This window comes from Thalassophryne amazonica, chromosome 7, assembly GCF_902500255.1.
Source record: "Thalassophryne amazonica chromosome 7, fThaAma1.1, whole genome shotgun sequence".
Classification (NCBI taxonomy): domain Eukaryota; kingdom Metazoa; phylum Chordata; class Actinopteri; order Batrachoidiformes; family Batrachoididae; genus Thalassophryne; species Thalassophryne amazonica.
In genome coordinates this window covers 7,136,863-7,162,220 of record NC_047109.1, presented here as the reverse complement: position 1 = coordinate 7,162,220, position 25,358 = coordinate 7,136,863, and the positions used below count along the sequence as shown (strand labels likewise).

General features: G+C 41.6%; 1 protein-coding gene across 44 annotated transcripts in view; it reads right to left on the bottom strand.

Annotated features, from left to right (window-relative positions):
• The window catches only part of rims2a (regulating synaptic membrane exocytosis 2a), a 725,652-nt gene that overhangs the window by 189,785 nt on the left and 510,509 nt on the right, over nt 1-25,358 (bottom strand). For 26 of the 44 annotated variants that reach the window (XM_034173773.1, XM_034173780.1, XM_034173774.1 and 23 more), the window contains 3 exons: nt 9,756-9,941; nt 6,050-6,156; nt 5,563-5,595 (listed from right to left, as the gene is read on the bottom strand). In XM_034173773.1, the coding sequence (XP_034029664.1) occupies nt 5,563-5,595; nt 6,050-6,156; nt 9,756-9,941 (326 nt within the window). The remainder of the gene's footprint in view (nt 1-5,562; nt 5,596-6,049; nt 6,157-9,755; nt 9,942-25,358) is intronic. The other 18 variants (XM_034173800.1, XM_034173778.1, XM_034173781.1 and 15 more) reach the window with 3 other exon arrangements.

Genomic DNA, 25,358 nt, shown 5'->3' with positions numbered 1-25,358 from the left:
CACGGCTTTAAACTACTCCACTAATTGGTGGCCCCAATTTAAAATTGCTGACCATCTTTAAAACCCAAATTAGTAACAGTACCTCTGGTAAAGGACCCATATCAACAGGGGAGGATACACAGGAGCCGCTAGGGCCAAACACAATCACCTCTGTTTTCTTATCATTTAAGAAGTTTAGGGCCATCCAGGCTTTAACATCTTCAAGACATGACAGCAAGGGTTTGAGAGAAAATACATCACTTTTCCCTAGGAGGACATACATCTAGCTGTCATCAGCAATGAAAAGTGACACCATGTTTTCTGAGGATATACCCTAGGGGAAGCATATACAGGGAGAAAGCAGGGGTAAAATAAATAAAATTGAACCCTGTGGGACCTCGTATAAAAGCAGAGTGGAGTAGGATTCACAAACCTCAGACCAATTCATAGTTCTGTCTGCTAAGTAGGACCTAAAACCAGTCCCAGAGCGCTAACCACCAATGCCACTAGCTGCTGAGATAAGTAACAAGATACTGTGGTCTATAGAATCAAAGGAAGTTGTCAAGTCGAGGAGGACAAGAACAATGTAGTTGTCATTACCATTTACTATTAAAATATCATTGAAAATGTATGATAAATATGATATACATAGGCAATTTTCTGCAGGATTTCAGAGACAATGGAACTTGGAGATGCGCCTGAAATTTGCTGAAACAGTGCTTTCCAGGCCAGGCTTTCAGCAAAGGTTGTACTGCTGCATGTTTAAAGGAACAGGAACAATACAGAGGACAGGCTGCTATTATAATGTCAGAACCAACTATCTCTAAGGTAGAAAATCTTCTTTAAACAAGTGGGGAGGGACCACATCCCGAGGACGAGACCTGATGGTTTTATATATGGGCCACCACATCCTCCAACAGTGGATGAACTGAGAACTAGTTTCAGCTGAAGTAATGAGTGCTGGACAGCAACAGAGGCTTTGTGGCCCATAGTTCCTATTATATATGATTAAATTCAAAATACAGCACTGGTTTGACCTTAAAGTTCACAATCAGGGTCGGTCAAGCTCCGACTGCTGGAGGATAAAGGTGCGAGAATTACCCATGGCCACGATTAGACAGGGATAGGATGTCGTGTACGGGGTTACAATATGCAACTTCTAATTTGACCCATCTTGTTTTAATGAGTCGAATATACTTTCCCCACTGATACAGGAACCCCAATGGCACTGGACTGAGGCAGCTTGGAAATTTTAGGGCCCCTTCACACATAACATAGTTGAAGATGACTAGCGCACAAAGGAGGAATTGCATGCCATTCGTAAAAAATCGGACGCCTTGTACACCTGTCGCTACAACCATTTGCGCACACAAGTGGCCAAAAAACAGCGAATGCCCTGTGCATGTTCATTCGATCCCCCTCTCGGCAGGTGTCAGCCGAATTCCAGGTGTCGCACAAGAACATCAATACCACTCGCTGCACACTTAGAAAAGGTGGGGCTATTTGGGCACCTGGTACGATAGTAGAGAGCAGGCAATCACATATTCGACCTGTCTGTGAAAACTGTCAAAGTGCAAATAAGTGTGGCATTCACCTAGCAACACATATGGGTGTAACCGGTGCCAACCCACCCAACACAAATGGCTTGTGGAGTGTGTCGTCGTCTCCCCCTAAAACACACACACACAACACACACACACACACACACACACACACACACACATCACACACACACACACCACACACACCACACACACACACACACACACACACACACACCATGAATCAACAATTGTCAGCTGTCGTTGTCCAGCACAGTGTCCTGCAACTCCACTGGAGAACCGCAGTTCACATATGTGTACGGGCGCGTACTCCTTCATGAGGACTGGCCAGCATCCTAAGCGCACGGCACGGAGTGAAGCCCCCGGCCGGCTGATGTCACTTCCACCATGTAAACTGTAGTTTACATGACAGACAGAAAGAGTGGAAATTAAATAAAACACATAAGGGTGAAGACGTGAACTCATTCTTGTGTGATTGTTTTGCTCAAATGCTTTGCAGTGGACATACAGCGCCTATCAGCTGACCGCAGACTGTCAGCTGGACGTGACCGTGCACCCCTCACGACAGCAGGTGAAGTGTTTCGTGGTTCCTCATTTGTTTGTTGGTTGCGGATTTTCTTCCAGTTTCTGGTCCTTCGTGGGCGTTTACAGATGTTCTGTGATTTCAGTATGTAAACATCTCAACTTATCATTACATATTTTAAAATATGCAACTAACCCCAAAATTGCTGACCAATTTTCTGTAATGCAGAAATTTCAGCAACCCTTAACAAGAGAAAGAACAAAAGGAAAAAAAAACTGTAGTAGGATTTATCAATAAATAAACTCGGCTCTGTGCTGTAACCCAGTCTGGAAAACTGCATATCTGCAGAGAATACAGGAGCTTCCATATAAAGGTTAGAACAATACCTCCCCCTACTGTTCCAAACACCGCACCTGACCCAACAGCAGAGGGAACGAGCGTGAGTGCAGCACCGGAGGAACTGATGAGACACCAGAAGCAGAAGATGGACAAATTGCAGGTAGTCACAACAAAAAGCACTCCACACAGTGATTAACAGGAGGCACAAGTGTACAGGAGGTTAACGAGTGGAAAATGGAAAATCCTCGCAGACTCTGAGAAAGTCCTAAGATCTATGGACCAAAATTCTCATGAACTACTACACGAGTGTTCTTCACTCTCCAACTATGGTACCAAGTGACCCTAGAACTTTCCTCACAGCATCGGACTCAAACAGAAGTCAAAAGCACATTTTAGATACTTTGTAAGTCACTGCAACAAGCATGCAGTTGTCCACCACAATTATTAAAGGACTGCTGAGGACGTCACCTCTTCAGATCGTACGTTTGGGAAAAAGTACAACTTATTGTGTAAGAATAATCATTTGTAAATGCTCCTGCATACTAAGAAACATCCAATCAATGAGGAAAATGGATTTTTCTGAGGAGAATTTACAAAATGTGATTTTGGAAATGGTTATATCGTTTTGTCCCAATCAGAAACAGAGTCAGAGCCAAGCGAAACATTTCAGATATACATCAAGACGGGCAATTTGAGGCAACACAAAGAATGAATTCAGACACAAATGATCCTGAGCAACACAAAGGAACCTGAATTATTAACTGCTTAATGAAACATATCAGAGGGGCGACGCCTGTTCTGCATAGGAACATAATAAATAATGTGTTTTTCAGATGATAGTGACATCATCATAACAAGAAATGATTAGCTGAGTGATATAAGCTGTGGCTCACCTCTGGTGTTTTTTACAGTTCTGATGTAATTTCATGATGTCTTTGTGAAATTATCATAACATTATTATACTATTTGATGAAATGTTTCATTGATTTATATAAGCATTGCATCGTCTCTCTAGCCTGACTGGTTGTGAGCTCAGGAAATTTATTACCTCCACCAAGGAGGTTATGTTTTCGGTCGCATTTGTTTGTTTGTCTGTCTGTCAGCAGCATAACTCAAAAAGTTTTGAAGGGATTTTGATGAAATTTTGTGGAGTGGTTAGAAATGACAAGAGAAACAAGTGATTAAATTTTAGTGGTGATCCGGATCACGATCCGGATCCCGATGCTAACGCGTTAGCATGTCTATGGCATTTTTGATGTTAAAGTTAACAGCTGTCATCACGTTCGGGTGCATTTGTTTTCAAATTGTAATATTTCTTACATTTAGTTTTGGTTATATATTAATAATCTAATGATTATTATATACAATTTTAGAGAAAGAGACAAAAAGAAATAGATCACTGTGCCAAGGAGGGAATCTCTTTAGGGTCAGTGACCCTATGGCCTTGTTTAGAGAAGTGTTTCATAAATGTTAAAAATTCATATATTTGCAGTTTAGTTTGAATAATAAATTGAATTTTGTCTCTTATTTGTTTTTGTCTATAAGCACATGCAATATCAATATAAGTGCTCAGATGACAGTAGCTTCTGGGAAAGGTGCAAGTTGCAATAGATACATGCTATCCAGTCACAGCAGATGAAACTTTTTTACTACTGAGCAAACATCGTTAGACGTTATGGCGTTAGACGTGTAGATGTTATGGCGTCAGTGACCCCATGGCCTTGGCGAAGGTTTGCACTCTCTGAGTGCTTCTAGTTATGAGTATATTTTTAATGACCTTGACCCTGACCTTTGACTGCTATCCACCAAAAGCTAATCATCTGGAGTAAAGGTGTATTCCTACAAAGTTTGGTGAAAATCTGCTCAGTTGTTTCTGAGTTATTTTGCGCAAAGTCGCATGAGTGATTATGATGATAGTATTATGATAGCATTATGTTGGTGCGCAGGGTAATAAGTAAGAAAGGTGCTAATTATTGATGACTTCATTCAGTTAAAATTGAAGGAATGTTTCAGCTGTGACATTCCGAGTTTAAAGGTAAATTGTGAGCTGTGAACATGTGCACGTTTGCCCAAAGTGGCAAAATATTCAGTGATGGTATCTTCTGTTAAATTCAGAGCAGCGTAGTGGGATGGGAGTTGAACCAACAATATGGAGACATGGATTTGATTGTCAGTCACTCTACCCGTGTGTGTCCTTGGACAAGACACTTCATCAAGGGGAGTCGTTGACTCTCATCCACTTCACACTGCAGAATCTGTGGATTGGCACCGGCGCCAATGTGCCTCAGAGGGCCGATCGACAGCTTACTCCTTTTTCTGTCATATTCAACTATAGCGAACTCATTTTCGGTAGATGGCCCATCGTAAGCTATCTTGAAACTGCTGACCTATGAGGTAACAGAAGTAAAAAATAAATAAATAAAAGCTAAATCGTGGCAGGTGTCATGCTTGTAAGCCACATCACCAAAACCATGTGATTAATTCTCACTTAGGTCGTAACGTAACATTAGACAGAATAAATAAATTCTCTTCAGGTAACAATCCTATTTAATGGGCAGTGACCATTTCAGCAATGCACCGAGTAAAATAACCTAACCCTAACCCTACCCTGTTAGCAATATGCTTAATAAGTGCCTAGTTTAGAAAAATATGCATTTCACACCAGCCCAATTTCATCCAGAATTCTTGTTTATATAAAAGGTTAATTTTTCATGATGCAAGTTCAAAAAGCACTTTTAACAAGTACGTCATAGATTCTGTAGTGTGCAAAGGCCTTTGATTTAGGGTTTGTCATCTCTAAATATGTTGGGAGAAGATTCTCAGCAGTCACATTACTTAAAATGATTCAGGAATTCCCAGACAAAGTACCTGCAATACATCTCAGAACATACAATGATGCTACTGTGTGTTTGAACACCGGGGGAAGGACTCTAAATGGTCTAGACTAAGAACAACATGACGGTACAGGACGTCTGACACCAAACACAAGGACAAGCTGCAACAGAGGGTGGGTTCAGCAAAGACAGAGTGCCAATTTAGCCCCCAGTGAGCCCAGTGACCCGCTGTTGCAGACTGTTTTTTGCCTTCAGAGTAAAGGTGTGGCCAAAAACCAACACTCTCAGTCTGACAGACCAAACTCAGAAATTCACAAGTACAGACCTTCACAAGGCTCTGTTCCTTCATCTCCATCTTCTGAGGAAGAAATAGAAAAGGAACCGAGAACAACCGTTATGGATGAAAAGCAAAAGTAAACAATAATTAAAGATGTACTATATATGAGATGATCTACAACTTCTACTGGAAGATGAGAGTGTTTTCCTTCCCCAACTTGTTCCCCCTTGCAGATGGAAAATAGGCCTCCCAATAACCCCCCTCTGGCAGGCAGGTCACCCAAAAAAATCAGTTCCCCCATGCAGGCGAGGCACCTATTAAAACCTGTTCCCTCTTGTGGGTGGGGCACCAAATAACCCCCCTCCAGCAGACAGGGCACCCAGTAAAATCAGTTGTCCCTGCAGGTGGGGCACCCATTAAAAACTGTCCTCCCTGCAGGTGGGGCACTCAAGAAAAACACTTTCACTGCAAAAATGTCAGTCACACCTGTCCATAGATGTCACAGACGGTCATAGAAACAGGAAAAGTGACTTACTTCTCTCCTTCCCCAAGGGTGGAAGCTGTGGAAGTTGGCGACCTCGTCTGCCTGACATAGGAGTGCTTGCAGGACTGGTTTGCACAGATCCACTATGGGGATGAGCCCTATACAACAAACAGCAGTGCACAACAACATGAGACACAAACGAAGAAGAGCTGATGGTGAATGTAAGATGAAAGACTTTGCAAATAGAAACAACAAAAAAAGAAAGAAACTGAACTTATATGGGAAGCAAGATCAGTTTTTATCTCCGCCAAAGAGAAGAGATACAGCCTTCACCTTTATTATGTGTGTGTGTGTGTATATATATATATATATATATATATATATATATATATATATATATATACATACACACACACACACACATTTTTGATTTTTATTTGTGAAAATGTTGACTTGAACTCAGATAAAGGGGCGGCGCTTGTGAATTTTAACAATGTACTTAGAACAGACAGAAAGGGAGAATTATTTTTAGACACTCAGTGTGACTGAACTTTTTAATTAGAATAAATTTTAGGCTAACCTCAAAGGGTGTTGATATAAATTATTACATACATTTGCAGTGGCAGAATACCTCACTGATTGCTGTTTTGCTGATGAGTAAATGCAGTTTTGGCATCCCATTATGTGACTGGGCATGCCATCTGCATCTGTGTGTCTGATATATGTTAGGGCCCCTTGCTACAACTATTTGCACACACCAGCGGCTAAAGGGTGCACTGTGAGACCACATTTGATGACTCTCACGGCAGGTGTCGGCCAAATTCCAGGTGATACACATGATCATCTAACACCACTCACTTGGCACTTAGGAAATGTGTGACCATTCACGCTATTAGCAAGAAACAGTCAGCAAATCACTTTTGAGCTGGTGGTGAAATCTGCCGAAGTGCGCCACAACTGTGGAGTTGTCGAGTGTCGCTCCCCCCACAACATGTGTGTGCATGTGTTCTGCGCGCTCCCCCACCCCCCCCCCCCCCAACACGTGTGCTAATGTGGTTTGTGTGCAACAGCAGCGGCTGTTGGCATCTCTGGTCGTGGACATCACATCTGCAGAACACGTACCATGTTTTGACAGACGCGCGTGTGTGTTTGCTGTCCTCATGTGGAAATACCTAAAAACATATATTGCTTTTGCGACGGGCTGAAGAGTGTGCATGGTGTGCACATTGACAGGCTGTCCCAGGCTCCCAGTTGAAACAAATCATCAGTTCATGTGGACACGCAGCAGGCGATCTGAATGTCACGTCTAACTGACAGGACACGCGTATCCTTTGAGCAGCGCACCACAGGACTATATGACAAATCAACAGTGTGACAAATATGCTACTTTTAGTCCCGTATCAGCAGAAATACAGCATAACAAACGCCGTTTGCTCAGTTATCACTCCGCTTTTTTCTCTTTTTTAAAAAAATACGTTTATGTCCTTGTTGATTTCAGGCATTTTTCCACACCTTTTATAGGACAGCAATGGTAGCGCAGTGGTAAAGTTTCTGGCTGGCAACCAGAGCTTTTGTACATTGCAGGGTTGAATCCCATGGTGGCATGTATTTTTCCTTTTTTTTTCACAGCAGCTGCGCGATGTGGTAGCTGCTCACACTGTGTCCCTGCTGCGATGGTGGCGTGTACGCTCATGCACAACACCATCGCCTGCAGGAAACTGTCGCAGCGGGTTCATTCATGCCTGCCCATTGGCTCAATGTTTTTCGTGGTTCGCTCATACGAGCTGTTCCACCGTGATTTGCCCTGATTTGTACTTATTCGTATTATGTGTGAAGGGGCCCTTAAGACTGTCCAGAGAAAAACTCCAAAAAACACACACGTTAGACTGTAATTTTTTTTCATGCAATATGTAAAATGACATCAATATGTAAAGGCAGATTCTTCTTTGCAAAATTGTCATTAAGTATGTTTTTTAAACCAGAATGTAAATCTTGCTGCTCACAGTGGAGACACTCATGCTAATGTTTGTGTGCTAGCATTGCATTATGTAAGCTAGCAAGTTTTCATACTCATGTTTTTGTCCATTAGCATCACATAATGTGATGCCAGCATGTTTTCATGTAAATGTTATCTCAATAGCACCACGTTATGTGACACTAGTGACTTTTTAAGACGCAAGATGTTGAATCAAATGTGGATCAGTGCTTTAAGACGCCTCTCTCACTCAGGCTTCAGCCACCATAAATATGTATTTTTTTAAGCACATAATAAACCCTGTTGGTCACAATGGAGGCATTTGGCTCATGTGATGCGATGTCAGCGCCTTGACAACGCATCGAACGCCAACCTAGCACCAAGCCAATTATACAACATATTATGTAAATACTGTAACTAATTAAATACAGAAAAAATGACAGCATTTGCCAAGTATGAATTGCAACTGAATTGAACATGTATCATTTAGAAGGACCTTGGAACATTGGTATTCTTGGTATTTTCACAATAATTGTTTGAAGGAAAGATTAACAAGTCAACACATTATAACCTAATTTTTTTGCTGTGATAAAGTATATTTTATTCATATTTCATAAATATGATGAGTAAGGAAACCAACCAAAATAGTTAGCTATTGTTATTTGGGAGATTTTATTGAATTCATTAATTTTATGCAATAAATGTACAAAAATATATTTTTAAAATATTTTTATTTTGGGGAATTTCAGATAGAGTGGATTTATCCAGGGGGACTGTACTATAGGCAATGAAAATAAGAGTAAACATCGTTTCACTCATCTTTTCTTTCCTAATATAAATCAAAGCACACAATAATGACATTTGGCACACGGCATGGTGAGTGAAGGGGGGGGGGGGGGCATCAACTCTGCAGAACTCAGCAGCAATATCACATATGTACAGTCGACTCATCAAGCTGCAAAGGGAACAAAACAGAATTCAATGCAGAAACAGCAGACCAGTACGACCATGCGCTCAGACTGTCCCCAAAGGCTGAACTGAAAAAAGGAAACAAAAAACAGAACAGAATGCCATTACAAGGCAAACGGCATCAGCTGATGTTAGAAAGGAAAGTAAAAGTCAGCCCACCACTGCTATACTCGCGCAAGCGTATGAGCAGTGTGTTCCAAAGTAAAACGAGTCAGACGTGTGTCGAGAGTGTCAGGGGGGGTTTTCGTGCCTGAGCTTTTGGGGACAAAACATAAAGTGGCTGGGAAGGGAGGTGGGAGGGGTGAGGCAGGGGAGGGAGGGTGGGTGGTGGAGATGTGGGTTTTCAGGTTCATTCAGTGAGTTAGTCGGGTTTGGAGTGGATGGGAGGTCATGGGTCAGGGTTTGTCCTGGTTTAGCTTTTCAAAACGTTTCAGCCGTACAAACATGTCACATCGGCGGAGCTTCTCTGGAGGCACAAAAAACAGATCTAAGCTCGGCAATCTCAGCGTGGGAGCTAAAGAAGGAGTTTTTCCACATGTGAAGAAAGAGCTGTGGTCAGATTTGGAATTCTTTTTGATTTGTCACCCGAGTATGACTTGGTCCTGAAAGCTACCAGCTGAGACGTCTCCATGCTTGGACTGCACACAGTCCTACTTTTCATCATAATGTCAGCTCTCATCCGCTGAACATTAACCTCCAATTCAAATTATTCCTCCCTCCAGAGCAGCTGCGCCTCAGGAACGTGACTGTACAACTAAAAACTCCAGCCTGCTTCTGTGCTGAGCTGGTTGGCATCTGCGATCTGGGTCACACCTCGTCAGGGCAGGTGAGGGGGGGGCGGACCTCCCGGATGGCAGAGACGGCATGGACCTCATGAGCGAAGAGTCGTGGGGGCGTTCTGTGGAGCGCGAGCGGGACGCGGGGCGCTCTATTGTGGGCCGCTGGTCTGCAGAGCGGGACCTGATGTGATACTCGTGCCTATCCATGGCTCCGTGGGTCCTACAGAGGTCATTGAGAGACAGGCAGGAACTGAGTGGGAGCCCACAGGGCAGGGTGGAGCTCTGCTCCCGAAGATGCATGTGCTGTTAAACCATACCAGTGTTTTTACATGTTTGAGACAATTTGTTCAGTTTGCATAAACAAATCATTATTTTCAACCATTTTCCAAAGAATGCTGTTGATTTGGAATTTTTGAGTATTTTTCCCACCTTCCAGTCAGACAGAATCACTCATATTTAAAAAGAGAATGTCACAACATTTTCCCTCTTCATCTTTTTAAATATCTGTGTGTGGTACTGATGTGCCAAATGGACTTTCTCCATACAGTCCACTCCTGGAGCTCCTCCCTCCTTCTACTCTTCCTTCACTCTACCCATCCATGTCCACCTCATCCCTCCTCCTTTTCTATTCATGTCCAAACCAATTCATCCCCTTTTCCTCCCCTTCCTTAGCTATTTCCTCTACTTTTGTTGTTCCTGATTAATTTCTTTTTCTCTCTTTAATGACCACATACTGCCACTTATAATAAACCCCACCTTTAAAGCTACACTATGCAGGATTTAGGGGTGTTTATTAGCAGAAATAGAACATAGAATTCATAACCCTCTGTTCATGAGTGTAACAATTAATCTATGTGTTTTCATGAGACCTTCATGTCTACATAAGAGTCCCCCCCCCCACGGAGGCCACCATGTTGCACCATTTTGTTGATACAGTGGGCCAAAAGTGACATGTTACTCCACATTTTACAGCACGGTCAGATGACTGAAGAGAACAACAGGAGGAATCAGTGGTCGCTCCCCTTCACACCCAGCAGAAGGTGTGAAGGGGAGCGACCACTGCATGACTTCATGTGGTTACGAGTGCAGGCTAACACATTTGTGAGCTCTCATTTCTGTGAAATGAAGGATCATATGTGTTACCAGGGTTGGGGGGGTTACTTTAAAAATGTATTCCAATACAATGACTAAGTTACCTGTTGAAAAATGTAGTCAGTAACGTAATCCAAGTACCATAATATTAAAGTAATGTAATTTGATTACTTTCAATTACTTCTGGATTACTCCAATATCAAATATGCTAATACAGACAAAAGAAACTAAATATAAATAGTCTTGACCACATAGTACAGTTTATTAAGCAAATTTTTACATGGCATGCTCTGTTTTACTTCACATTATGAATTAAAAGCACCACAATATTGTTTTAAACACACCCAGTGTTCACCTGCTAAATTTAACAAAAAATGCCAAACAAATGAAGGATAATGAAAACTCAGGTGGTGTGCGGATGAATTTGTAATTAAAAGTGGCAGAACAATATACAAAACAAAAAAAGTCTGCTACTTGTTCAGTAAACATAAAATTATCTTACTTTAGTCTTTCGTGTAGCATTCGCTCCATGTTTAACATATCAGTCCACTTATTGAACTTTAAAAATAAGAACAAAAGCATAATGAAAACCATTAAGTCAATCCTGTCAGTAAGGAGACGTGGTCACCATTTTAATTCCGGGCAAATTAGTGATTTGCGTGCATAGGAGTTCAAGAAACAGGTAGAATATGCCGGAAAGCTGCACATGTTGGCAAAGCCACAAACGGAGGAACAAGGGAGACAATATTTCCTTCCATAAGTTAAGTGGTTTTGGTTCTTCTTGTCACTTTGTCTGTGATATTTGGATGATAAACAGTTGTATGTTTCCTGCCCGTGCCTGTGTCGCCCGATGACACGGACATTAACTCTTCACTTATGTCTAGCTGATATTTTCCACTGCTAGACCAATGTCTAGTTAAAATACTTGTCGTTAGTGATTAAAACTGTTCAACAAGACTGGGGATTTTTTTTCAAATTTGCACCTTAAAATAATGAGATTATGATGACCCACGCTGTGCCGCTCACAGTCACACCCACACATAGAGATGTGTACACACACCACTGACTTCATGAATGAAACTCGGTCAATAAGGATTATTATATATATATATATATATATATATATATATATATATATATATATATATATATATATATATATATATATATATACATATATATATACATATACATATATATATATATATATATATATATATATATATATATATATATATATATATATATATATATATATATGTATTGTAATGGTTTTAGGAGCTGCGTTGAACACAGCAGCAGCTGCAGCAGGACGCCTCAGCCCAGCAGTTTGAACAACGCAGATCCATGTAACTTTCAACACTAATATTTGGGAATGTGTGAGTGTCAGAGTAAGTTTAATACTTTCCTGACATAATTTAATGTAATTTAATTTTACTGGCTTGATATCCAGGTCAAAATGGCATTTTAACACGTATTTTGCGAGCATTTTTCTGAGTGTGTTCAGTCGCAAGTCTCCATTGAAAATGCATTAACATCCAGGTACTTCATCAATATTTTGCCCGATTAGGAGACGTCATGTTGCTGTGCATGAAGGGACGTTTTCGTTTCAAAGAAAAAAAAATATATATTATATACAGATAATATCATAAAATGCATTAAAATTGTAATCCTGCAAACTAATCCCCATTTTTACTAAATATACCTGCAATCTGAATACATCTTTTTTTCTGTAACTGTAGCAAAATACAGTTACCTTTTTTGTATCCTAATTATGTAACGCCATTACATGTATTCCGTTACTCCCCAAGCCTGTGTATTTCTCATCACAAGAGAAGGCAAGGGAGCATGAATTCCCATCACCAAAGAAGCAAAAATATAAAGTGGTACCAAATAATGACTGGCAAGTGCATTATGCAATCTGCAACCACGTCACTAAATCCTACACACTGTAGCTTTAATGTTCAGTTTGATGTTCAGTTTTTTTTCTCATATAATGCATCCAACACGCTTATAGTAAAGCCCCAAACACTCGATCTTGCAACTTTGAGAAGACCTTTAAAATTTCTTTTCTATCCCTTCTGGTGAGGCTGAGGCAGACTTCCAAAGGAAACTATATGAATGAGTGTAAAACATACAGTCAGCACAGGAACAACGGTGATCCCACTGGTCATTAGCAGCATGGTCACGTGGCTAGTACCTCTGACACTTTTTGAACTTTGTCAAAGCCTTACTCATCTGTAGATCACTGAGCAACCTTTTCATCTGTCACAACACCTCTCACTCACCAGCTGTTGTTTAGGAACACAATATTTTGTTGCAAGGAATAGCTTTGATCTGAGCCAGCTCAAAGAACAACTCAGTATTTCAAATAGGTCTACATTCATGGAAGACGGAGGGGAATAAAGTCCTATACAGGTTCTGAGGCCTCTTTGTGTCAGTTCTTCAGATCAGATTCTGTAATCTGACGTGGATGAGAGTGTGTGTCTGGTAAATGGACTGCATTCCTAGAACACTTTTCCATCTAAAGCAGATGCTCAAAGCTCTTTACAATGCCACCATGCATAGACCCATTCACACAGACACCCACTCTGATGTCACTGCACTGCCATGCAAGGCACCCAACTGCGCACTGGTAGCAATTTGGGGACCTTGTCCAGGGGATCTTGGTGATTTTCCACTGAACCCACCTCTGAAACCTGTAGACCATCATGTCCACCAGATTACTCCCTGAGACACGTACAGTACCCATTTATATCTGGGTGGACTGGGATAGTACAGATAAAGTATCTTGTCCAAGAAGACCAACAGAGGGGGTGAATAGAAATCAAACCAAAGTCTACACATTGGTAGCCCAATATATGATGTATATGATATACGAGGTCTGTTAGAAAAGTATCCGACCTTTTTATTTTTTCAAAAACCATATGGATTTGAATCACATGTGATTGCATCAGCCAAGCTTGAACCTTCGTGCGCATGCGTGAATTTTTTCACGCCTGTCAGTTGCATCATTCGCCTGTGAGCAGGCTTTGTGTGAGCACTGGTCCACCCCTCTCGTCATTTTTTTTATTGCGAATAAATGTCTGAACGATTTGGAGCTTTGCTGCATCAATTTTTTTCCAGAAACTGTGAGAGACCTCCAGGTGGACACCGTTCAGAAAATTAATATGGGTTTCCGGGATTCCGGTTGCTTTTCAGTCGTGTGATTATCCGACTGTGATTGTGCATGAGCTGGACATGCCCGGAAGGCTTCATCACGGCGTTGCTTTGCGCCATGCAGCTCCACTGCGACGCGCGGAATTCCTCCGCACGTCTGTCTCAATGTGCCGAAAAAATGCTGATGTCCACGTCTTTTCACAATTCCTGTGCTAGTCAGACGACATACTGGATCAACACAGTGTCCAGTTTAGAAATGAATGGCACATTCCACTGTTACAAGAGTTTTTGTCATGGAAAGAGGAGCGGCTCCACCGCGCATCATGGCGCAAAGCAAAGCCGTGATGAAGCCTTCCAGGACTGTTGGGGCAGGTCCAGCTCATGCACAATCACAATCGGATAATCACACGACTGAAAAGCAACCGACAGCCATCTGAAATCCACCTTTAAGCCGTCCTGTGAGACCAACACCGAGGTGGTTTTGTCCCGCGTAAAGAACGGCTCCGTGGTGTGTCCCTCCGCTTTTTTTTCCATGAAAAAAACTCCTGTAACAGTGGAATGTGCCGAAAAAGTGCTGATGTCCACGACTTCTGCCTTTTTGTGAAAGTCAGACGAGGTCCCGGATCAACAAAGCCTTCACGTTGGAAATGATCTGGTTGTTTCAGCGGGGTCTGAGCATGTCAATCAGCGCTGGGAGTGCGCCGTGCTCTCAGCAGTTGTGGGCCGTCCTTAAAGCGGCAGTAACACTCCTTAATCTGTATAATCCCCATAAAATCGTCCCTGAAAGCCATATTAATTTTCCGAACGGTGTCCACCTGGAGGTCTCTCACAGTTTCTGCAAAAAAATTGATGCAGCAAAGCTCCAAATCGTTCAGACATTTATTCACAATAAAAAAACGATGAGAGGGTGGACCAGTGTTCACTCAAAGCCTGCTCACAGGCGAATGACGCAACCAACAGGCGTGAAAAAACTCACGCATGCGCACGAAGGTTCAAGCTTGGCTGATGCAATCACATGTGATTCAAATCCATATGGTTTTTGAAAAAAATAAAAAGGTCAGATACTTTTCTAACAGATCTCGTACAGTAGTGTTCAGAATAATAGTAGTGCTATGTGACTAAAAAGATTAATCCAGGTTTTGAGTATATTTCTTATTGTTACATGGGAAACAAGGTACCAGTAGATTCAATAGATTCTCACAAATCCAACAAGACCAAGCATTCATGATATGCACACTCTTAAGGCTATGAAATTGGGCTATTAGTAAAAAAAAAGTAGAAAAGGGGGTGTTCACAATAATAGTAGCATCTGCTGTTGAAGCTACAAACTCAAAACTATTATGTTCAAACTGCTTTTTTAGCAATCGTGTGAATCACTAAGCTAGTATTTAGTTGTATAACTACAGTTTTTCATGATTTCTTCACATCTGCGAGGCATTCATTTTGTTGGTTTGGAACCAGGATTTTGCTGGTTTACTAGTGTGCTTGGGGTCATTGTCTTGTTGAAACACCCATTTCAAGGGCAAGTCCTCTTCAGCATAAGGCAACATGACCTCTTCAAGTATTCTGACATATCCAAACTGATCCATGATACCTGGTATGCGATATAAAGGCCCAACACCATAGTAGGAGAAACATACCCATATCATGATGCTTGCACCACCATGCTTCACTGTCTTCACTGTGAACTGTGGCTTGAATTCAGAGTTTGGGGGTCGTCTCACAAACTGTCTTCGGCCCTTGGACCCAAAAGAACAATTTTACTCTCATCAGTCCACAAAATATTCCTCCATTTCTCTTTAGGCCAGTTGATGTGTTCTTTGGCAAATTGTAACCTTTTCTGCACATGTCTTTTATTTAACAGAGGGACTTTGTGGGGGATTCTTGCAAATAAATTAGCTTCACACAGGCATCTTCTAACTGTTACAGCACTTACAGGTAACTCCAGACTGATCAATGGGTGAGCCTTTGCCATTCTGGTTATTCTTCTATCCATTTTGATGGTTGTTTTCTGTTTTCTTCCACGCGTCTCTGGTTTTTTGTCCATTTTAAAGCACTGGAAATCATTGTAGATGAACAGCCTATAATATTTTGCACCTGCGTATAAGTTTTCCCCTCTCCAATCAACTTTTTAATCAAACTACGCTGTTCTTCTGAACAATGTCTTGAACGTCCCATTTTCCTCAGGCTTTCACAGAGAAAAGCATGTTCAACAGGTGCTGGCTTCATCCTTAAATAGGGGACACCTGATTCACACCTGTTTGTTCCACAAAATTGACAAACTCACTGACTGAATGCCACACTACTATTATTGTGAACACCCCCTTTTCTACTTTTTTTTTACTAATAGCCCAATTTCATAGCCTTAAGAGTGTGCATATCATGAATGCTTGGTCTTGTTGGATTTGTGAGAATCTGCTGAATCTACTGGTACCTTGTTTCCCATGTAACATTAAGAAATATACTCAAAACTTGGATTAATATTTTTAGTCACACAGCACTACTATTATTCTGAACACTACTGTAAACACTGAGATACCTGCTCTGCTAAATTGTCATTCAGAAGTTCAGTGCAAACTTCACAGTTTTCTTTCAACATTGAAATTCCCAATGACTCCACAGAGAGTTGTCCTCCCTCTTTGAGGAAGTTGTAAATGTCTAAGTTGTTTATTATACTTTAATGATTTTAAGTTTTTAATATATACTGAAGGTGTTTTTAAAATTATCAGACATTGCAGCATGCTATGAAATCTGCTTGACTGATGACTGAAACTGATGACTGTCTTCATGTGGTAGATCTGTGTTCAGTTCCATTCAGGTTCATGTAAAGTTAAATATCAAAGAAAATCCAAGACCAACTTTAAATTTATTTCCTGAAAATTTGCCCAGTCAAGAATTATTGTTGGCACTCTAGGAATGAAGCACAATCTTGAGAGGTGGTGGGGGAAAGGCAGGTGAGGTTTCTTAATTAGGGTAAAAGGTATTGTTTAAACATGCTGTGATAAATTCATGTTAACAAGAATGTGAATAAAGAAACTTTATGTGCTTCAGACTGAAAACATTTTATGTTTTGGAATAAAAATGCCATTTTTTTTCACCTATTGTCACCATATTATCCAAAAACATACAGTTTGCCTCCAATATGTTAGATACCTGAAAACCTCCTTCAAAGACCTGAGGACAACTGTTTCTCAGTGGGGGGCACAGTACAGCAAATCAGCAAAGCTAACTTATTCATGAGCGGATTAGCTTTCCAGCTAACTTTCAAGACCATTAGCAGACAAGTATGCTTGCACAAAATTTAGTTCAACTTAAAAAAAATAAATAAATAAAATTAACATTCAAAAAAGAAAGAAAGAAAGAAAAAATTGTAAGCCCTAAATTCATGTGTTTGCTCGTGCTCGATTTTATATTACCGCCACAGCAAATGCATTAACGAGATGATTACATTATTTTTCCATTTGTATTTATATTTATTAATATTTCTCATTCATTTAATACTTTCTGCACAGTGTTTCAACTGAATGTTGAATGCAAACTACTGCTTATTTATGTACATCTTGATCATCATCTCCTCTTGGCACGTGAATCCTTTTTGGGAACTTCCATGTTTCTTTGTTTTTTTTTAATTGTTTTTCAGTGTTTTACATCCAAAAATCCAAGCCAAAGCTAAATCAAGTCAATAAAAGTTAGTGGTCATTGGCAGCATTAGCTAAACCTGTTAGCGGCTTATCAGTTTAGCATGGTTACAGTTAACCTTTCAGCTAGTGGAATAGCAGTTAGCAAAGCTGACTTTTACGTTAGCTTTTGCTTTTACGGCTCTTGTTTTGTGGGAAAAGCAAGAAAATAAAAATAAATGACATATCTGTCACCAAGCTCAAAAATACCCTGGACTGTGTAGATACTGAACAAACCCTGTGATGTCACCCAAAGGATTTCTGAAGAACTGGTTTGGTGCTCAGACAGGATGGTTCAAATTAATCCAAATGAATGACAAAATCCTGGCTGAACCATAAATAGGCAAGACGAGCATGACCTGGGCAACATGAATAAGGCTGGAACATGCCTCCACCTCTGAGGTATTAAATAAACTAAAGCTAGCAGGCTAACATTGGTACAAACATTTGATTGACACATAGTTCTTGCAAATGGGCCAGTGGTAACATAGCAGGTGGCTGGTATATTTTTTCAGTAACAGAGGCATAACAACCAAACTCGTGATACCTGCTAATTAGTGCTAAAGGTGCCAATATACAAATTCATTTCACTCAATTGAAATGTTGGAGCACAGATGGTACTTTCTCACAATTAACAGCAAGCCATATTATCACAGATATTTGTAATAAAATGCTCAGAAAGAACAAACACGATCAAGTCCACAGTGGCTAGCAGGAACTGCTAACGCGGCATGGACTAGGCTCAGTTAGGTAGGGTGACCAAATGTCCGTATTTCCCGGGACATGTCCGTATTTCACGTCCTGTCCCAGGCGTCCCGGGTTTTTTTTTAAAAAGTGAGGAAATGTCCTGGTTTTTAAGTTACCTTCATTGGACCATTAAATTTACAGGCACTAGGGCACTGCGCATGGCGCTGCTTGTGACGTAATCCCTGAGCCGCATCAGTGAGGGCAGCCCTGTTCTTAATCAGAATGTAGACAGCGTGACTGTCAGTACGCAAGCACCATGCCGAAGCGTAAGTGTATGTTTACCGACGATTTACAAAAGAGTTTCCCCGCTTTCAGACCGGGTCAAGACAAATGGGAAGCCTTGTGCACAGTGTGCAAAGCAGGCACATATGTCTCGGTGTCCAATCAATCAATCAATCAATCAATTTTTTTATATAGCGCCAAATCACAACAAACAGTTGCCCCAAGGCGCTTTATATTGTAAGGCAAGGCCATACAATAATTATGTAAAACCCCAACGGTCAAAACGACCCCCTGTGAGCAAGCACTTGGTGACAGTGGGAAGGAAAAACTCCCTTTTAACAGGAAGAAACCTCCAGCAGAAGCAGGCTCAGGGAGGGGCAGTCTTCTGCTGGGACTGGTTGGGGCTGAGGGAGAGAACCAGGAAAAAGACATGCTGTGGAGGGCAGCAGAGATCGATCACTAATGATTAAATGCAGAGTGGTGCATACAGAGCAAAAAGAGAAAGAAACAGTGCATCATGGGAACCCCCCCAGCAGTCTACGTCTATAGCAGCATAACTAAGGGATGGTTCAGGGTCACCTGATCCAGCCCTAACTATAAGCTTTAGCAAAAAGGAAAGTTTTAAGCCTAATCTTAAAAGTAGAGAGGGTGTCTGTCTCCCTGATCTGAATTGAGAGCTGGTTCCACAGGAGAGGAGCCTGAAAGCTGAAGGCTCTGCCTCCCATTCTACTCTTACAAACCCTAGGAACTACAAGTAAGCCTGCAGTCTGAGAGCGAAGTGCTCTATTGGGGTGATATGGTACTACGAGGTCCCTAAGATAAGATGGGACCTGATTATTCAAAACCTTATAAGTAAGAAGAATAATTTTAAATTCTATTCTAAGAAGGAGGTGCAAGGGATCTGAAAAGCCACCTGGACACCGAGAAGCATAAAACAGCTGTCCGAGGTGATAGTAGTGCTAGCTCAATCACACAGTACTTTGTCAAACCAGGGAACGAGGATGCAGTGAATGCAGCGGAGGCTGCATGGTCATTTCACACAGTGAAACATCACAACAGTTATCGATCTATGGACTGCACAAGTTCATTGTTGAAAAAGACCCTCCCCAATTCAGACACAGCCAAAAAGTTTAGTTGTGCCTGAACTAAGACCGAGGCTATTGTTGACGGTGTTCTGGCACCTCATTCTGTAGAAGTGGCGCACGAAGCGCTCAAAAACATCCCATTTTGTGGTGTAAGCACTGATGGGAGTATTCACGGTGCGGTGAAAATCTTCCCCATAATTATTCAGTACTTTGATTGGAAGGAGGGTGGTGTGCAGAGTAAACTAATTCAAGTGCAAGATACACCAAACGAGACTGCAACCACCATCGCCAATTACCTAATGGAAACATTGGCAAAAAACAATTTGGCTTCCAAATGCGTCGCATTTACCGGCGACAATTGCAACACTAATTTTGGTGGAACCCGGCGTGACGAAGGGGGAAATAATGTATTTGCAAATTTGAAGAGAATGCTACAAAACAAAACATTGATTGGCGTGGGTTGCCCAGTGCATATTCTTAACAACTGTGTCCATCACGGGGCAGACAGACTTGATGTGGACATTGAGAATATAATTTTTAAAATCTACCAGTACTTCCACATTTACACTGTGCGCACAGAGTCCCTCAAAGAGTACTGCGATTTTGTGGATGTTGAATACAGGAGGATGCTGTCACACAGCAAGACCAGGTGGCTCTCTCTGTTCCCAGGCATAGAGAGGATGCTGCAGATGTTCCTTGCATTAAAAGCATTCTTTTCGTCTCAGGAAAAGCCACCCATGATGATCAAGGGATTTTTTGAAAACCTATTTAGTGAGATACTTGTGGCACATGCACTCACTCATGTTCGTCTTCCACAATCACATTCAAGAAATGGAAAGGGAGAACAACTCCATCATGGAGGTTAAGAAAATATTGAGCAGCATCCACAACATTCTTATTGAACGGAAGAACAACAATTTCATGTCCCTCAAAGTTAAGGGACTGCTGGCCGAAAATTGCAGAGGACTTGAATAGGGCTGTGACAAGTTCATAGCTGATGTGCTCGGCATGTACAGTTCATGTTTGGAGTATCTGGAGAAGTGGATGACACCTATGGAAGAGTTCTCACCATTCATGTGGATGGACATGAGTGAGCCACCAAAGTGGAATGATGTGGAGGCCTGCATCAAGTACCTTGGAGAAAAGGGGGTGCCAATTGATGATGTTAAATGCTTTGACCAAGTCTGAAGAAATTCATAGAAAGCTGCAGTGATGATGACGCATTCATGGGCCTGCAGGTGCACCAGAAGTGGACCAAATACTTTGAGAAGGCCAAAAGCATTGGATGCTACTCAGAACTGCTGAAGATTGCACAGTTTGTTTTTGCACTTCCTCCTCACAATGCAAATGTGGAGAGAGTTTTTTCACTGATGCAGAGCCAGTGGACAAAGGAGAGGAACCAGCTCTCAGTTGAATCATTGAAAGGGATCCTATTTGTGCAATACAATTTCAAAAATATGTCTTGCAAGGACTTTCATACGTATGTGTTGAGCCACAAGAAACTGCTGAGAAAGATCAGCTCTACAGTAAAATATAAATGGGCAAAGAAGGACGAGGAAGAAAAAACAGATGAAGAGGAGGAAAAACCAGACGAAGAAGAAGATGAGGATTAAGCAGGAAAGTAAAGATGGTCTATTGATATTTTTGTTGGTATTTTTGTATTTTTGCTAATACACAAGAGGTATTTTTTTGTTAATTGGCTAATTTGTTAATTTACTCATTTGTTAATTTATTTTTTTCCAATAGCCTACAGAACAGACAATATTTCGTTCATTACTGAGGGTAACTGAGTATCATGTGTTATTTGGAGTTGAGAGTTATTGTTAACTTTTGTTGTTAAGTGAGGATGTTTAGATGAGACATTATTTCTTTCATTGTGCTATTCATTCATTACAGGAAATGTTAACTTAAGCATTTTGAATAAATGCATTTTGAATAAAATTATCATTTGTTATTGGAGTTTTTGTTGTTGACTTTTACTGAAAAGTATTTTTAATAAACCAACTGTAAATATCATGTTATTGTAGGATTACGTGGGCCTATGTTAAGTGAGTGCATGCCACAGTATATGTGTGTGTCCCCCCGTCTCCAAGGTGTCCTGGTTTTCCCATATGAAAATATGGTCACCCTACAGTTAGGGTTGTCACCCGTCCCTTAAAATAAGGAATTGTCCTTTATTTGGCAATTAATTGTTGTGTCCCGTATTGAATCAATACAGGATGCAACTCATTCCGCATTTTCATAAATGTCCCACACACACTCATCAAAACTGAATATTGAACAAAATAAAACACAGGAAATATTAAGGGCAGCCGATTTCATCTTAGAGTTTCAGTGGATTGAATTTCACGTCTGTGTCTCTGTGTACCCATCTTTCTGGTGCTGTGTTGCTGTTGCCTGGTTACAGACGCTGCCACGCACTGCACCCGCTCTTTAATAAATGTCTACACCCGAAACGCTGCCACGTCCAAAGAAGCAAAAATGTTTGCAAATGTACAGACGTGAGTGGGAAGAGTCAAACCCCTGGCTTGACAGCGTTAGTGGCAATGGGTACAAGGCAAATTGTAAAATGTGTTGGCGTGTGTTTTCTGTTGCTCATGGTGGAATGGCTGACGTAAGGCAGCATGCATCAGGGGACCATGTAAGAAACATGAGAATCGAGAGGACCCAACCAGCAGTATCACAGGTTTTCACACCTCCATCATCTCCTGAAGTCCATAGGGTAAGGGACATCATGATGTGATCAGCTAGATTTACCAGACAATGCTTAGAATCATGCTGATGTGGCCATAGACTCTACAGTATTTTAGTGACTCAATAAATGTCTAAGTTGTTTATTATTTTTTAATAATTTTAAGTTTTAATAGACATTTAGTTAATAGCCTATATGTAATCAAATAGCTTTGCCTGTCTAAAGAAAAACTCAGAACTCTGATAAGTTAACAGTACTAAATAAATATGCATAGACATAAATAAGTTAATACATTAATTGTGTTAAGAGTTAAATAAAAACATGTTTGTAGAGAATTTCTTTGTACATTATTCTGCATTGAATTGTTTGTTTTTGCAGAATACAGTATTGCATACTGGTTTGTCTGTCATGGTCTGGGCTGTTTGGCTGGTTTTTGTTTTCTTTATTTCCCACCAGGTGGCGCGCAAGCGGAGCTGAGCATCTGGAGACCTCAGCTGCAGCTCGTTTCCACCTGATCAGGAACCTCAGCTGCAGCTCGTTTCCACCTGATCAGGAGCTGCTGCATTTAAAGCCTGGTGATGCAGCTGTTCATTGCCAGAGACTTGATGATGTTGAAGCCGACATGTGTTTGATGATTATGCTGCTGTTGAAGAGGAGGATTTGCTGATGGATGACTGATTCACTGGTTGAGTGAACGAATGAACTCTCTACGAACCTACCACACAACCTTCTGCTTCTGTTCAGACGTCAGACAGCACACTTCCTGAGGTAATCCAGGTTCTCTATCTCCTGCTATAGAGCCTGCAACTTTGGTGTTCCCTCGCGCCTCCCTGTTTGAGCTTTTATGCCAATTTGTTTGATCAGCATCTACCTGCAGCTTGCATCTGGAACTTTCTCTGCTCTGCACCTGCCGGTGAAGTTTTTGATCCTAAACTCAGCCTGGAAGTATTTGTTGTGTAAATCTGGTTGTGAACACTGTTAAAATAACTGTCTGCGCTGTAAAGTGCTTTGGACTCACCTCAGCCTCTCCTCCTCCTCAGAAACTCAGCTCCGTTGCGGCCACCTGGTGCCGGCTCCCCTCCTGATCCAGTTCTCGCTGTGGCTTCCAGCTGTTCCACCGCCTGGAACGGGCCGTGTCCTCCACTCTACAGACCACCTGACTTAATAATTTGTTCTGTTGATTCATATGTAATTAAATATCAGTTATTCATTCCTTCCGATTCTGCTTCCTTGCATTTGGGTCCAGTTCAAATCCTGGGTCAATCAATCAATCAATCAATCAATTTTTTTATATAGCGCCAAATCACAACAAACAGTTGCCCCAAGGCGCTTTATATTGTAAGGCAAGGCCATACAATAATTATGTAAAACCCCAACGGTCAAAATGACCCCCTGTGAGCAAGCACTTGGCTACAGTGGGAAGGAAAAACTCCCTTTTAACAGGAAGAAACCTCCAGCAGAACCAGGCTCAGGGAGGGGCAGTCTTCTGCTGGGACTGGTTGGGGCTGAGGGAGAGAACCAGGAAAAAGACATGCTGTGGAGGGGAGCAGAGATCGATCACTAATGATTAAATGCAGAGTGGTGCATACAGAGCAAAAAGAGAAAGAGAGGGTCGGCTTCAATCTTGCACACAAACCATAACAGAAGTCTCTGGCCATAAAATGGACCCAGCGGGAGCACAGTCGGTCCAGTTCCAGGGAGAGATGCAACAGTTTTTGGATTCAATCTGGGATCAATTACAAACTCTCTCTGCCCAGGTAAAACATGTCGACACTCGCATTACGGAGCTCGCAGCTCAAGTCACACTGCTCGTAGTTCCAGCTCCCGAGCCTTTAATTTGTCACCCAGAGCCATATGTTGGTAGTGTAGAAACCTGTGCATCATTTGTGATGCAGTGTTCATTGGTTTTCTCCCAATGGCCCTCTCATTATTCCACAGACAGTAGTCGGGTCTCGTACGTGACAAATCTGCTTTGGGGTGACGCGATGGCTTGGGTCACTGCTCTGTGGAGCAATAATTCACCCCTGCTTAATTCTTTTGCTGATTTTTCCCGTGAATTCCAGCTAGTTTTTGATCATCTGTTGAAGACACATTCCATTGCTCAGCAGCTGCTTAACCTTAAACAAGGGGGTCGGAGCAGGGCGGAGTATTCCGTTGATTTCCGCATTTTTGCTGCACAGGCTGGTTGGAATACCGCAGCATTGCGAAGTGTTTTTGTTGAGGGCTTTAACGATTCACTTAAGGATGAACTGACAGTCCGAGATGAACTGGAGGATCTAGACGGGTTGATTTCCCTGGTTATTCGTTTGGACGATCAGATGGAGCGCTGGCGCGAGAGAGGTCGGACTTCTGACCGGGTCATCCCGTCTCAGGGTCCTCCCCGACTCAGATTAGGCCCGCCTCTCCCGGGCTCCACAGGGATTCACCTGGTGCCGGCTCCCCTCCTGGTCCAGTTCCCGCTGTGGCTTCCAGCTGTTCCACCGCCTGGAACGGGCCGTGTCCTCCAGTCTACAGACCGCCTGACTTAATAATTTGTTCTATTGATTAGTATGTAATTAAATATCAGTTATTCATTCCTTCCGATTCTGCTTCCTTGCGTTCGGGTCCAGTTCAAATCCTGGGTCGGCTTCAATCCCGCACCCAAACCATAACATTGTCATTACATTTTTTTTTATTAGTGTGGTTTCACTGTTTAAAATGATGCCATTTATTTTCAGATACAAAACAATACAAAATTCATAATGTTCAATTTCATTTAGAATTTGTCATGTCACCCCATGTCTCCCTCGAGGTTAGTGCAGCTGAGTTGACGCAGGTGTACCACACAGTTAAACACAACCTCAGCTACAACAGTGCTGACTGTGCACACAAACCCGATGAAAAGATTCGACCTGATTCCAAAATTGTAAAGAAAATGACTTTAGGAGAGGACAAAGGCAGAGGCACTAGTCAAAGACGTCCTT